Source organism: Taudactylus pleione, unplaced genomic scaffold, assembly GCF_031769625.1.
Source record: "Taudactylus pleione unplaced genomic scaffold, aTauple2 ptg000803l, whole genome shotgun sequence".
NCBI classification, from domain to species: Eukaryota; Metazoa; Chordata; class Amphibia; order Anura; family Myobatrachidae; genus Taudactylus; species Taudactylus pleione.
The window spans coordinates 1708935-1723784 of record NW_028285205.1 but is presented as its reverse complement, the minus strand read 5'-3'; the positions used below and the strand labels follow the sequence as shown (position 1 = coordinate 1723784).

At 47.7% G+C, this 14850-nt stretch overlaps 1 protein-coding gene across 17 annotated transcripts in view; it reads right to left on the bottom strand.

Annotated features, from left to right (window-relative positions):
• Nucleotides 1-14850, bottom strand: part of BCAS1 (brain enriched myelin associated protein 1) — a 158780-nt gene that overhangs the window by 32341 nt on the left and 111589 nt on the right. For 9 of the 17 annotated variants that reach the window (XM_088458030.1, XM_088458032.1, XM_088458031.1 and 6 more), the window contains 4 exons: nucleotides 14797-14838; nucleotides 9924-10091; nucleotides 8764-8805; nucleotides 7384-7545 (listed from right to left, as the gene is read on the bottom strand). In XM_088458030.1, the coding sequence (XP_088314156.1) occupies nucleotides 7384-7545; nucleotides 8764-8805; nucleotides 9924-10091; nucleotides 14797-14838 (414 nt within the window). The remainder of the gene's footprint in view (nucleotides 1-7383; nucleotides 7546-8763; nucleotides 8806-9923; nucleotides 10092-14796; nucleotides 14839-14850) is intronic. The other 8 variants (XM_088458035.1, XM_088458045.1, XM_088458046.1 and 5 more) reach the window with 4 other exon arrangements.

Here is a 14850-nt window from a genome sequence, read left to right as displayed (position 1 = left end):
ATAGGCACATGGAGGTAGGCGTCCTGGATATCCAGGGAGACCATATAATCCCCCGGTTCCATCGCCAGTATGATGGAACGCAAAGTTTCCATCCTGAATTTGGGAACCCTGAGAAACCTGTTCAGGGACTTCAAATTGAGGATGGGGCGATGAGAGCCATTGGGTTTCTGCACCAGAAACAGCGTAGAGTAATACCCCATCCCACGTTGAGACTGTGGTACGGGTATAATGACCCCCGCCGTCAGCAAGGCCTCTATGGCTTCCTGAACCTGCAAGGCCTTGGTTTTGTCCTGAGAAGGACTTGTGCAAAAAAACTGGCAAGGCGGCCTGTGCCGAAAAGACAGGGCGTACCCCTGGGAGACCACTTCTCGCACCCAGGCATCCGTGGTTGTATTGTGCCAGCACTGGGCGAATTGAAGAAGTCGGCCTCCCACTCTGGGGTCCCCCAGAGGGAGGCCCGTCCCATCACGCAGAAGGCTTATCTTCTGGCTTGGAAGAAGGGCGCCTAGCACTCCAGGCTTGCTTCTTTGGCTTTGAGGCGGTCTTGGGTGCGGACTGCCTCGGGAAGGACTGACCCTTTGCCTTGCCCTGAACCCGAAAGGAACGAAACGCCGAGCTCCGGACCTTAGCAGGTGTAGTAGCTGAAGGGAGGAAGGCTGACTTGGATTTTGCCAGGGTATCTACTATTTTGTCCAGGTCCGGACCAAATAGTAATTCCCCATTAAAAGGTAAGGCCTCCAAGCCTTTCTTTGAATCCGCGTCTGCTCTCCAAGACCGCAACCACAAGGATCTACGAGCAGACACTGCTGCCGCCGAATCCCTAGAGGTCAACAGGCTAGCATCCAAAGATGTTTCTCCAATGTAGGAGGCGGCATCTCTCATCTGTCCTAACAACGCCCTCTGGACGTCCGGAGATTCATCCGTAAACGTGTCCTCCAAGGCGTTGGCCCACCCCTCAATGGCCTTGGCCACCCAGGAGATGGCCATGGACGGCCGGGCTACAGCCCCTGAGAGAGAATAAATAGACTTTAGACAAGTCTCCACCTTCCTGTCCGTAGGATCCTTCAGCGAGGATATAGACGGCAATGGCAAAGTAGCACTCCTGATGAGGCGTGTTACATGGGAATCGACTGCAGGCGGAGTTTCCCATTTCTTACAATGCGCTTCCGGGAATGGATAATTGGACGCCAAGCGTTTCTGTGGCAGGAAACGCTTACTGGGCGTCTGCCAGGCCACCGCCATGTGATCAGTCAACTGATCAGACAAGGGGAACGCTGTAGAAGTAACCTTAGCTTTTTTAAAACTAGGATACCTTGACTTGGGAGCGGGTGCCTCATCCTCAATCAGAAGAATAGCCCGCACCGCCTTAACCAGAGCCCGCACATTGATGGAAGACTTAGTGTCTACCTCCTGGACTGAGGCATCTGAGGCTGAGTCATCCTGTACCTCACCATCATCCGAGAACCCCTCAGAATCCGAAAGATGCGCAGCCTGTGCCATGACTGAGCGTTTAGACGCCCTGGAGGGCACGTCACTGCGCAACATCGACTGAAAAGCCGAAGATGCTGCCGCCAAATCTTGGACAGTGTGGGAAAGCGCATCCACCCAGGGTGGAGGAGCTGTCACAGGAGCCTGAAACGGCACCACAGCCGGCTGTGCCACAGGGGTGGACTGAATATACATTGGCAACCCCGCATAGTGACCAACAGGCTGAGACCCCGGGGGAGTCTGCAATAATTGTGGGACACCCGGGGAATGGGGGATGGCAGGCTGGGGCAACGCCCTAGTAGGGGCGGCAGTCGGGACCGACAGATGGTCCGCGATGGACACCAGCACCTGTGAAAACATCGCCCATGGTGGCTCCTGCGAAATGGGAGGTTTAGACATACCAGGGACCGCCTGGCACCGTCCGCACAGGCCGTCCTGTGACAAATCCTCCCTATCCACTCCTGCAGAACAGCGCCTGCAGGAGAACAATGCTGGAGCCCCGGAGTGCTCAATCTCCTTCTCAGACATGACTTAGGAAGAAAATGTGCGCACTCACCAGTGTGCTGAACAACAGCCCACAATATGGCACCGTGTAGCACACAACTGTATGTGACGGACCTCACAAATACGTGATCTATATAGGTGAGGTCAGTAGAAACACCCTTCCCCCGCACACCTGTAGGGCTTGTAGGAGAAGGAAAGGGATAGGTACAGGCTGACAGTAAGTAGAAAAAAGACACAGACAGGCAGCACTAGCAAAAGTCACATACCATGCAGGAAGATATACTCACTGCACCTTTCCACTACAATCAACCTGCCCAGATTCAGTGTCTGGGAGGGCTATAGCGCTGTGTACACTGTCCTTCTGCAGGGGAGAGGTACACAGGGGGACCGGTCCGCGTGCTCCCTGAGAGTATCCACGCTGCCACAGAGAAAATGGCCGCTGGAGACCTCAGAGGAGGAGTGGCCGAGTATCTGCAGCTCAGCGACGCCAGACTCCGAGCTGAAAGGCGCGCTGAGCTGAGGGGAGGAGCCGCTAGACAGGGAAGGCTTCCTCCCCTGGCTAGCATATTAACCCCCGGGTTGCCGGCATCCCGCTTGCCGCGATATTAACCCTGGTGGTCTAGTGGTCTGGCGGGGTATGCCTCCGCTGGAGGGGGGGCCCGCCGCCACCGCTAGCGCCCCCGGTCTGTCCCCTAGACCGGGGGCATGGGACTGCATTTGAAAGGAACCCGCGCACCGCCGCTAATCAGCGGTGCGCGGCTTACCTGATCTCCCCGGCGTCTTCCGGCAGCAGTCCCGGGGGAAACCAGAGTCCGGCTAGTACAGACTCTGGCTTCCCCCGCCGCGATCCCCAGTTCAGTGCTGGCGTCGCGGCGCCAGCAGGGAGAAGGAGCGGCAGCGTGGGCATCTGTACAGACAGCCCAGCGCTGCTGCTCTAGAGAAAAAACTTATAGTAAAAAATAAATAAATTTAACTAAGTTAAATAAAAAATTAAAAGCTTTAGGGGGCTGCTCCTGCAGCCCACCCCGCAGGGTGACCCGACTCCGGCCGGGCACCATCTAAAACTGAGGTGCCTGTGGCTCGGGGGCGGGGTATAGGGGAGGTTGGACCCAAGTGCATCCTGGGAGCAGCTGAAAGCTTTAACTCCGTGGTGCCCGAGGATCCAGGATCCAGCTATACCCCAAGGTCACCCTGTGGACCCCTATGGACCCTGAAGTAGAAACTATATATTTTCAAGCAAGATATTAACAGAAATACATTTTGGATGAAATCCATTGCTGTAAATTTTAGTGCTTAGGAATTGGGAAAGAAATTTATTATTATAACGAAGTCTAAAGTTTAAGCAATTGTTCTGATATATAGAAGAAGAGGGGGTTGAAGTGCACCTGTTACCAGGGATAAAGTGGTCCGGAACTGCGTTCCGTCACTTCTATTTGGAAACGGAACCAGTTCCGCTTCCTCTGACCCACCTCAGCCCAGCACCGCAGGGAGGCTACATTTGCCGGGCACCCGCTGAGATTTGTTACCAGCAGGCGCCTGGCTCCCTCCCAGCAGCGCCAGCTGGAGGCTGGAGCTTACTCCTGAGCTCCAGCTTCCGGCTCCCGCAGTGCACTATGGCAGAGACGTCAGTAAGGTATTTTCCCCTTTTCTGTACCTGGAAGTGACGTAAGTGAGGGCGGAAGTGCAGTTTTCTGCCCATACTGTCCACCAAAAGAAGAAAATTGTCCCCTTGCGGCGGACCGGAAGTCAGCGGACGCGTAAGCGGGGCTTAAGGTAAGTATTCATTTTTTTATTAAGCGGCTTCGATATAGGGGGCATTACTACTGGGGGCACTATTCAGGGGGCACTACTACTGAGGGCATTACTCAGGGGACATTACTATTGGGGGAATTACTCAAGGGGGCACTATCACTATGGGCTTTACTCAGGGGGCATTACTTAGGGGGTCCTACTACTAGGAGCATTACTCTTGGGGGCATTACTCATGGGGCATTACTATTGTGGGCATTACTATTTGGGGCATTATTCAGGGGGCACTACTACTGGGGGCATTACTCAGGAGTTTTACTCAGGGGGCACTACTATTGGGGCATTACTATTGGGGGAATTACTCAGATGGCACTACTACAGGGGGCATTACTACTGGGGGGCACTACTACAGGGGGCATTACTACTAGGGGCACAATTACAGGAGGATTACTAATGGGGGCATTGCATTGTGGGCACTGCATAAGTAGCACCACTCATGGGGGCACTGCATTAGGGGGGCTCTGCATAAGGGGCACAGTACTGTGGGCTCTGCATAAGGATCACTGCCACTACTGGGGTCACTGCATAAGGGGGGCACTTCATAAAGGGCACTGCATAAGGGGCTCTACCACTACTGGGAGCACTGCATAAGGGGCACCACTACAATGGGCATTGCATAGGGGGCACTACCACTGTGGGCATTGTGTATAAGAGGTACAAATGTGGGCATTGTGTAAAAGGGGCACTGCTGTGTGTCATACATGAATAAGGGACACTACTATGTGAAGTAATGTGAATCAAGATTGTCCTACTGTGTGGCACAATTTGTATAGTAAATACTTTTGTGTGACCACATCCCTTTCTTTTAAGACCATGCCCTTTTTTTTTAAAACGTGTGCCGTAGGCGCACGCTGTCCCTTTATTGAAAAAGCACCAAGGGGGGCCAGGAAGTTTTACCGCTTCTCTAGGACCACTTTAAGCTCTGCCTGTCACCTACTGTAAAAACTAATGTAAACAGACATCCGCCATGAGAATGCCTGCCCTACTGATACCGCTAGTTGATAGTGAACTAGGAAGCAGCTGTTCCTTCTTATCTGTGTTATAGATTCATTTTAAGTATATAACATAAACCAATTGGATATAGCAGGCACACAGGATTCATGTTAGCCAGGGGTCTTTAACCCATGGCCCGCGGGCGGACCATGGAGCTCTGTCGGGTGGCCCGCTGACCAGTGAGAGCTGTTCCCCGCGGCCAGCCAACAGGCTCCATTGCCAGACACCTGCTGAGATTTTGTTACCAGCGGGCGCTCGGCTCCCTACCTGTACCGCACTGCCAGCCAGAGGCTGGAGCTCACTCCTGAGCTGCGGCTCCCGCAGTGTGTGCAGTGACATCTCTCCAATAGTTCAGACAAAAGAGCAGCCAGACGGACCGGAGGCAGCAGACGCGGGAGTGGGGTTTAAGGTAAGTAGTAGTATTTTTTTTGGTTTGTAAGCAGCTTCACTACTGAGGGCACTACTACTAGGGGGCATTACTATTAGGGGCACTGCTACTAGGGGGCATTTCTATTAGGGGCACTACTACTAGGGGGCATTTCTATTAGGGGCACTACTACTAGGGGGCATTACTATTAGGGGCACTACAATTATGGGCACTAATATTAGGGGGCATTACTATTAGGGGCACTACTACTAGGGGGCATTAAAATTATGGGCACTAATATTAGGGGGCATTACTATTAGGGGCACCACTAATGGGGGCATTGCATAGGGGGCACTGCATAAGGGGCACCACCACTACTGGGGACACTGCATAAGGGGCATTACCACTGTGGGCTCCACATAAGGGGCAGCACTACTTAGTATGGAATCGGTATGTAATACCGCCGGCCTTCGATCGGGATGCCGGGCGCCGGTCTCCTGGCGTTGGTAAAATGAGCGGCGTCTACATCTACACGCCGGTCATTTCACCCTCGCTGGGATATGACAGTTGGGAAGCCGGCTGTTGGTATAATGTCAGCCGGCTTCCCGATTGCATCCCCTTAGTATAGCTTAGTGGCCCTTTTTTATGTGGCCCACACTCAGTGGCGTAACTTCATCCCAGGTGCCCGGAGGCTCCCCCCCCCCCCAAACTAAAATGTACCACCCCCCAGCACCTATGCCAGCCCCAGCTGCCGCCGCCCCCCTTATGCAGTTCCTTTTATATAATGCCCCCCAGTAGTGGTCCGCCTATGTAGTGCTCCCCAGTAATGGTCCCCCTATGCAGTACATCCAGTAGTGAGCCCCCGGTAGTTGCCCCCGGTAGTGAGGCCCCTTGTAGTTGCCCCCAGTAGTGAGCTCCCGGTAGTTGCCCCCAGTAGCAGGCCCCTGTAGTTGCCCCCAGTAGAGAGCCCCCTGTAGTTGCCCCCAGTAGTGAGCCCCCTGTAGTTGCCCCCAGTAGTGAGCCCCCTGTAGTTGCCCCCAGTAGTGAGCCCCCTGTAGTTGCCCCCAGTAGTGAGCCCCTGTAGTTGCCCCCAGTAGTGAGCCCCTGTAGTTACCCCCAGTAGTGAGCCCCTGTAGTTGCCCCCAGTAGTGAGGCCCCTGTAGTTGCCCCCTGTAGTGAGCCCCCTGTAGTTGCCCCCAGTAGTGAGGCCCCTGTAGTTGCCCCCAGTAGTGAGGCCCCTGTAGTTGCCCCCAGTAGTGAGGCCCCTGTAGTTGCCCCAGTAGTGAGCACCCTGTAGTTGCCCCCAGTAGTGAGGCCCCTGTAGTTGCCCCTAGTAGTGAGCACCCTGTAGTTGCCCCCAGTAGTGAGTCCCCTGTAGTTACCCCCAGTAGTGAGGTCCCTGTAGTTACCCCCAGTAGTGAGCCCCTGTAGTTACCCCCAGTAGTGAGCCCCTGTAGTTGCCCCCAGTAGTAGGCCCCTGAGGTTGCCCCCAGTAGTGATGGCCCCCACCGCGCGCGCACACACACACACACACACACACACACACACACACACAAAAAACAAACAAACACTTACCTTTATCCCCGCTCCAGTGCTGCTGCCGTCCATCCCTGGTGTCTGCTCCTCGGCACTATGAGAGTGACGTCATTACGTCACTCCCATAGTGCACTGCGGGACCCGGAAGACGGAGCTCACTCCTGAGCTCCGTCCCCGGCGTCTGCTCCTCGGCACTATGGGAGTGACGTTATGACGTCACTCCCATAGTACACTGCGGGACCCGGAAGACGGAGGGAGCTCCGTCCACCGGCTACCGCCAGGAGGATAGGAGCCGGGCGCCCGCTGGTAACACACTCAGCGGGCGCCCGGCAAATGGAGGGTGCAGGGGTGTGACCGCACCCCTTGCACCCTCCGTAGTTACGCCAATGGAGGTGGAGCGCCGATCAGCGGCGCTCCTTCTCCATGCAGCTCCCGGGGACAATGGAGCCAGGTGCCCCCTTCAGGGCTGACGCCCGGCGGCAAATGACTCCATTGTCTCCGGGAGTTACGCCACTGCCCACACTGTGTAAAAGGTTGAAGACCCCTTATGTAGGCCAATGTAACCAATATTTATTTCCCGCTAGATGAAAAAGTTTGTGGCTATAAGAAGCAAAGAAATAAAATACAAGAAAATAAAATGGAGACTAGAGAAAGATTAATAGATATCTGATTTGAATTTTGCCAACCTTTTTCCAGAAAGGCACAGGCCGTGTGGTCACTTCAGGTTTTCCATTCTCTTGCGGTGGTACATCAGAGTCTGATGGTTTTGTGTCCTGTGTTAGCACCTCTACTGGGGCTGACTGCTCTGAGTTTAGAGACAAAGACACAACAGGCTGCTCTACCACAACCTACAACACAGATTAGTGATGGAATTAGATGTTAAATGACACAGACAGGGAAGTTAGCAACATCTTTTGAGATCTGGAAGGCACATATAACAATACATTTCCTATTCACTAGGTATCTCACAAACTGTGCACACTCAATAGTGACACTAATAGAAAATATAAATTGATTTACAAAAATGTATAAGAATAATTTATAATTTTAAAGAAAATTATTTATTGTTGGTGTATCTAAACCAATTTCATGAGCACTAGACGATAAAGTGAACGATATGGACGACAACGATATCGTTATCATTCATATTGTTCAAGATCGTCCAGTGTGTATGCACAATATCTTTAACAATGCGCGCTCCCGCGGATCATTAACTATATCTTCCATCGCCTGAATTTGCAGGCCAATCTGACGGTGTCATCAGATTATGCAAATTCGGGGATGTGGCAGCATGGCGTCACTGAAAAATATCATTAACGATAAATGACGTATTTGGAGGTTTGGCCTCTTACCGCATATGCACCAAGCTCTGGAATGTGGTACATTCCGGGGCTTGGATAAGATGGGCAACTCCATCTTTAGATGGTGTTGCTGAATAGAAGCCTATGGGCTTCTACTTGCAAAGTGCTGTGCTGTGCTCCCAGCCACCCCCTGCAGTGCGTGCGCCACTAGACGCATGCGGAGAAGGACTTGAGGGTCATAAACCCGGAAGTTCTTTTATCGCAAAGAACAGTTCTCACCGAGAGCGCTGTCCTTTGTGGTATATTTCATGCATACCAGCGTTATTTATGCCGGCATGCATGCATTGATTGACGGGTTACATGCAAAATGCGATACTTGATGCATCCCGCCCATTATCTCAGAATAACATTAGCTATATCTATCAATTGGGAGCAGCCGAGCCTGGGAGACGTTAACTGATTGCCAGGTCTAGCTAATGTCCATAAATAACTATAAGCATGTGCAGACGTCAATAGCATGTTCATTTCACTTTAACCTGGCAAATGTGAGAGAACCTCACAAAGGAGCAAAGCTATCACTCCTATGGAAGCCCTGGAACAGTGAATTGCGACAATACTTTATATTGTACTAATGCATTTTAAGCCATATTGATCCATGTAAAAAATTAACCTCTTAAAAATCTACAGATATGTTTAGGAAACAAAAACACAGTATGAATATAAGAATCTTATGTCTCTAAAATATTCCTGACTAGATGAACTTACATTCTCTTGGGGTTTTCGAAGCTGCTGTTCTCCTTTAAAAGACTGAATAAAAAACACAGTTTTAAGTAACACTAATCAATTGTTTAGAACTAGAAAGTTTCCAGGCCGGAATTATAGAGGACCAGTCACCCCTGTATTACAGAATAATACCCCATACCAGTGAGTGGAACAGATAGCACACAGTAGGCTAATAGACTACCAAGCAGGACTCCTCCCACCCTACAAGCCCCCTGCTTCGCACTACTACAGGTAATACAGGGGCTTTGGCTGACATGTTGGATCCAGTAATGCACAGCAAGTATAGTTGGGTGACTCCGAGTCCAAACCCAGGGAGGCAGAGGTCATTGCCCAATTAGATTCAAAATGACATCTGGAGGTTACCAATCTGGGATCTGGTGGTTATTTGAGACCCATACACGCGGCACAGTATTTGCGCTAAAATCTGCCTAAAACAAACTACGTGGGTGTCAAAATTGCAATAATTATACTCATCTCTATGACAGTAAATCATAATCACTGAAGCAATAAAGGAACTACCAATTTTGGGGAGCTGTGAGAATGATTGTCAATATAACAGTCCTTTGGTTGTCTAAGGGGTAAATTGAGAGTTTTTAGAAGTGGAGATGTCGCCCATAGCAACCAATAAGATTCTAGCTATTATCTTCTAGAAGGTGTTAGTTAAATGTTAAGTAGAATCTGATTGGTTGTTATGGGTAACATCTCCACTTCTAAAAACTCTCACTTTAGTAAATATACCCCTAATACTTAACTTTATTGATAATTCAAGCAAGATATTAACAGATAGAAACTTCTATTGCAGTGAATTTTAGGGTTTAGGATAACAGACAATGCACACAGACATTTGCCATGAGAATGCCTGCCTTATTGATCCCACTAGCTGATAGTGACAAATGAAATGAAAGTAAATAACAGAAAGTAATTGTCTATAACAGACAGTGCTACTAGACCCTGTACTACAGTTAATCAGACAGGATTCATGCAACAATCAAAGTCACCAGTATTTAATGCTTGCTAGAAGACAAAGTTTGTGGATCGTACTATAAGAACGAAGCCGAGAAAAAAGTGATTGTAGAAATAGAAATAACACAAGATGATAAAAGAGAGACTAGAGAAGAATTAAATAAATATTTGATTTAAACCTTTTTCCAGAAAGGCACGGGCCGTGTGGTAACTTCTAGTACGGGTTTTCCATTATCTTGCTGTGGTACATCAGAGTCTGGTGGTTTTGTGTCCTGTGTTAGTACCTGTTCTGCGGCCATCTGTTCTGAGTTTAGAGACAAAGACACAACAGGCTGCTCTACCACAACCTACAACACAGATTAGTAATGGAATGAGTTGTTATGTGGCACAGACTGATTAAAAGGAGAGTTAGTAGCATCTTTTGGTATTTGGAGGTGGACACAGAACATTCTATGTAGAGGCCAAATTCACTACTGTGCGTGTCCCACAAACTGTGCACACACAATAGTCACATTTATAGCCTATATATATTAACATATGTAGCCTATGTATATTAACATATGTAGCCTATATATATTGACATATGTAGCCTATATATATTGACATATGTAGCCTAAGTATATTAACATATGTAGCCTATATATATTAACATATGTAGCCTATATATATTAACCACTTGCCTGGCATGGTCGTTTGTGACCACACCAGGCAGTGCATTAACTGACATAGGCCATATTCAATTAGTTTTACGTCCGCCATAAAGTTTTGTCTGCCTGTCTTTCCGCCGACATTGCGCGTTTTGAACTTGTAAATTTATCGTGCGCACCCCCTCTATTCACCCTATTCAATTCCAAACTACGCAAAACCGTCAAGCTGCGAAGTTAGAACAGGCGGAAAGTGCTGTCAGAAGACGGGAAATCAGCCTGAACCCCCCAAAAAGATGCACTAATTGGGGATCAATGTAGATGTGTCCGAATAACCCTAATAAAGCTATTTGGGTTACTTAAGTTGTTTCAATAGCTTCTTATTAGCGTCTTTGCACAAGTGGTGAAGAATGGCACTAAGCAGTATTTTTTGGTGAAAATAAGTAGATCTCTCAAATTTGGGGTACTTGAAAATGGTTGCTAATATATTTTAAATTCTCTAAAGTGAAGTTTTAAAAAAAAAAAAAATTTCAAAAACGCACCTGTTGCATGCACCTGCACTCAAAAAAATACCTTGCAGACCCCCAAAAAGTCTACTTCGCTAGTTTTTATGCTTGCCCTCCCACTTTTTACTTTTTCGCCTCCAAAATGAAAGTAATTTTTTGGGGTGTTTTTCCCCAGGATTTTTTGACACAGTTGTCCTTTGGGGGGCTGTCCCAAGGGTATTGAGTGATTTCCCCAGCTTTGCACTCCAAAATAAAAATGTTGCACTTCCTTTCACCTGCTATTCAGAGGCAAATCTTTTTCGCCTACTACACTGCATTGACTTTCCGCGTATGCGGAAAGTGGCTGGAATTGAATACGGAGATCAGTTTCCGCCACGTGAAAAGCCGAGATTGGCGATACATTTCCTCGGATCTCACTTTTCGCTTCTAATTGAATACGGCCCTTAGTTGCAACAATGCAAACTGTCAGAAATGCACAGTGGGCGGCTGGCGGAAGATAATCTTCCAGCAGCCGCCAATAACTGAGGGACCTCCCGGCCCCCTCTGCACCTTCCCCCAGTGTCTGCTGTGCTGTCAATCACTGCTGATTGGTCAGCACCAAAGGACCCCCACCTGGTGGCTGCAGGATATTTTATTTGACCCAATTTGATCATAAATAAAAACATTTCTGAGTGGTTTTTGGGAAAAACAATGCCAGTGAGTGGTTAATAAAATAAAAATCAGTGCTAAATATGTATTAAAATAATTTTAAATTTAAAAAAAATTATTTGAGTAATTGATGTATAAACCAATTTCATGAGCATAATGTTAGAACTATAATAAGGATCCATATAATTTAGGGCTCCGTTTATAAAGCCAGGATAAGCCCTTTCCCTGACTTATTCACCAGAGAAAGGGCCTATCTCAGCTTCTCACAATTATCAAAGACGTAAACCGGAGAGAAATCATTGATACACTCTAGCTGATACCATTTCAGGGTGACATTAGCTATACTTGGCAACTGGGACCAGCCGAGCTGGAGAGACTTAGCTGGATCATGGGTGGATTAAACGACTATGCACCATACTTGCCCAGATTGATATTTTCCTCTGGAGGAGTTGCCTGGAGAGGAAATGCAGGTGGGTGGCGGGGCTAGATGATCCGCGTGATTAAGCTCTGCCCCTTTGCTGTAACATACCATGAATCTTGCATATTTGACAAGGGGCGGGGCCAAAATACATTCTCATATAATTACGTCATTAGGCCCCACCCCCTACTTGCGGATCCACCGATCCGCAAGAAAATGTTCCCCATTCTGCCCACTTCACTAAGAATCGGGAGCCTCCCACAGGTCCCGAGAGGGCAGGGAAGTATGCTATGTACAAATATCACTGAATGTACACATTTCACTTTATCCTTTCTCCAGGCATCATTAGCCTGTCAGTGAATGTGAGATAACGCTCACACAAGAGCAGAGATTACACTTCTCTGGGTACCCTGAGACAGTAAACTGTGACAGTACTACATAATGTATTGCTGCGATATGCAGCAATGCATAATAAAAGTGCCTGCAGTGTCTTCTTAATTAGACCCCATAGTTGAAGAACCATTCAATATGCAAAACGAAAATGACAATTTACATAGAATATGCCTTAAAATCTGGAATAAAGACTTTTCTGTGAAAAAGTTTTTCCAGTTCCTGTACCAAAAGCCCTGAGGGGGAACTTTTATAGTATGCTACTTCCATGATGGAGAACAATAGGCTGCGTTGTTGTAAATGTGCTAATCACTAAATACATATTTTGGGTTAATGCTGAGTTAGACTTTTATACTAGGGAATGTTTCAATGCTGTTTAATGAGGGAATAACCAAAATATATATATATATATATTTCAAAGGAGGTTACATAGAAGCTAATTGCAAAGCTGCACGCCAGCAGCTTTGCATTTCCGTCCTTGCAATTATGGTAATGCCTCCTGCATGCATTACTTATCCCAGCTGTGTTGTCCAACGCAGCATCGGATAATCTGTGGGAACATCGGCCGGCTAAGTGACCCATAGGGTTACGCAAGCTGGCAGCCACAGAAGAGAGAAAGAGTCCAGGAAAACTCCATCAGCCAACAGAGGCCCTGATTCGGAGCGGGACGCTCTGGCAGAGTGCTCGCTCTGAATCAGGGCATCTTTTTTTTTTTTTTTTATGGAGCGGCCTCCATACCACCCACAGCTAATGCGAGCGGCCAGGATGATGGTCGCGATGGTCAAGACCATCGGGCTTGCGACGAGACCCTTGTGGTAGGGTCTCGTGGCCGCAAGCCCCAGAGAGCTTTCGGCTCAAACAGAGCCAAAAGCTCTCCCACTGACATCACTTGTGATGTCAGTGGGGCCGCCCCCAGACGGTAGGCGTTCTCATGGGAACGCCTCCGTCTGGGCAGCCACCCCCCCGGCCCGCCAACCAAAGGGGGCATGCTGTCACTCAACATCGACAGCACGCCCCCTTTGGTGCGAGACCCGGAGCGATGGATTGCCCGTCGCTATCCGGGTCTCACCCATGCACACGACGGAGCCGGCTCCATCGTGCGCATGTGTTCTGGGCCACCATCGACCCGGTTGCGAGCGCTCAGCGCTTGCGACCGGATCTGAATCAGGCCCAGAGATCCTGGCCTCTTCACTCCCCCCTACGTCGGCGACACGCCTCCATTTTGCGAAACGGAAGCCGTCACTGCCCCCTCCAGGCCACAAATAGCAGCAGACTGTCAATCCCTGACAGTCTGCTGCTGCTCTGTGTGTGTTCACGCAGGACCCATACTGCACATGCGCAGTATGGGTCAGGCGCCTGCACAGATTTCCGACCATCGGGCCCTTAGTATGAAGTAAACTTTTTGACACTAGCCCTGTGATTTTTACAATGTCTAATATCAGACCATAAGGCATTACCAAGTCATACAAATATACATAATACTATAACCACGGTTTCAACTAGTGAGCCAGGATACTTTTTGTGTCAGAACATTGGATTGTATATATTATAACAATTTACCGGTAACAGGAAGACTATTAAAATAAGTTAAAGATATCTCATTAGGATTTTCTGTAAACAAAGTTAATTATTTCAATTAATTAACTGCAATTCACTTTGAATTTACAAAAATGTAACGTCAGTGTGTCACAGTAAAATGAATAATGTTGAATTTAAGTCTCACAAAAACAAAGGTTTGGGATTTGGGTTACTATAGTGTTAATTATAAAGCTACATCTAAAGAAGTTTCCCTTTTCAGGAATCCTCTGAGTTTCTTCCATCATGGACAAAAAAATTAATTCTTAGGCTAAATTCATGCACGAGAGCTTTTATTAAACCAAGACAAAAAATGAATAAATTAGTGTTCTTTTAAATGACAAATAAATTAAGAATAAGGTATATACTGTTAGGAGCTGTTATACAGTTTTTGTAGAAAAAGTTATATATATTTTTTAGATGATTTAGTCTAAAATTTTTAGATGCAATCTGAGCATTTTTAGAATGGAGGTATCGCAACAAAAAACAACCCGGTGACTTTATTTAAGGTAAATTTGTTTGTATCATTACAATTTTTATGTGATTATATGGCTTCTATGCACATATAAATGGCTAGGGGAGCATATTATGTATGCATTTAGGTACATACCTGCAGATTAACACTTATAAAGTATATAGGGGTAATGTATTGTCACCTGTATTTTTTTTAAGCCATTTATTTACTTCACAAAATATAGGCCACATAGTAAAAATGTGATGTTGATCCATGCAAAGAAATAAACCTTTTAAAAAACATCTACAACTATCTCTGGAAAAAACAACAACACTCTTTAAGAATATTAAATATCTTATTTGTAGTGTAAAAAAAAAAATGTATGGCTATAAAATCTTCCTGAACAGAAGAACTTACATTCTCTTGGGGTTTTCGGAGCTGTTGTTCTCCTTTAAAAGACTGAAGAGAAAA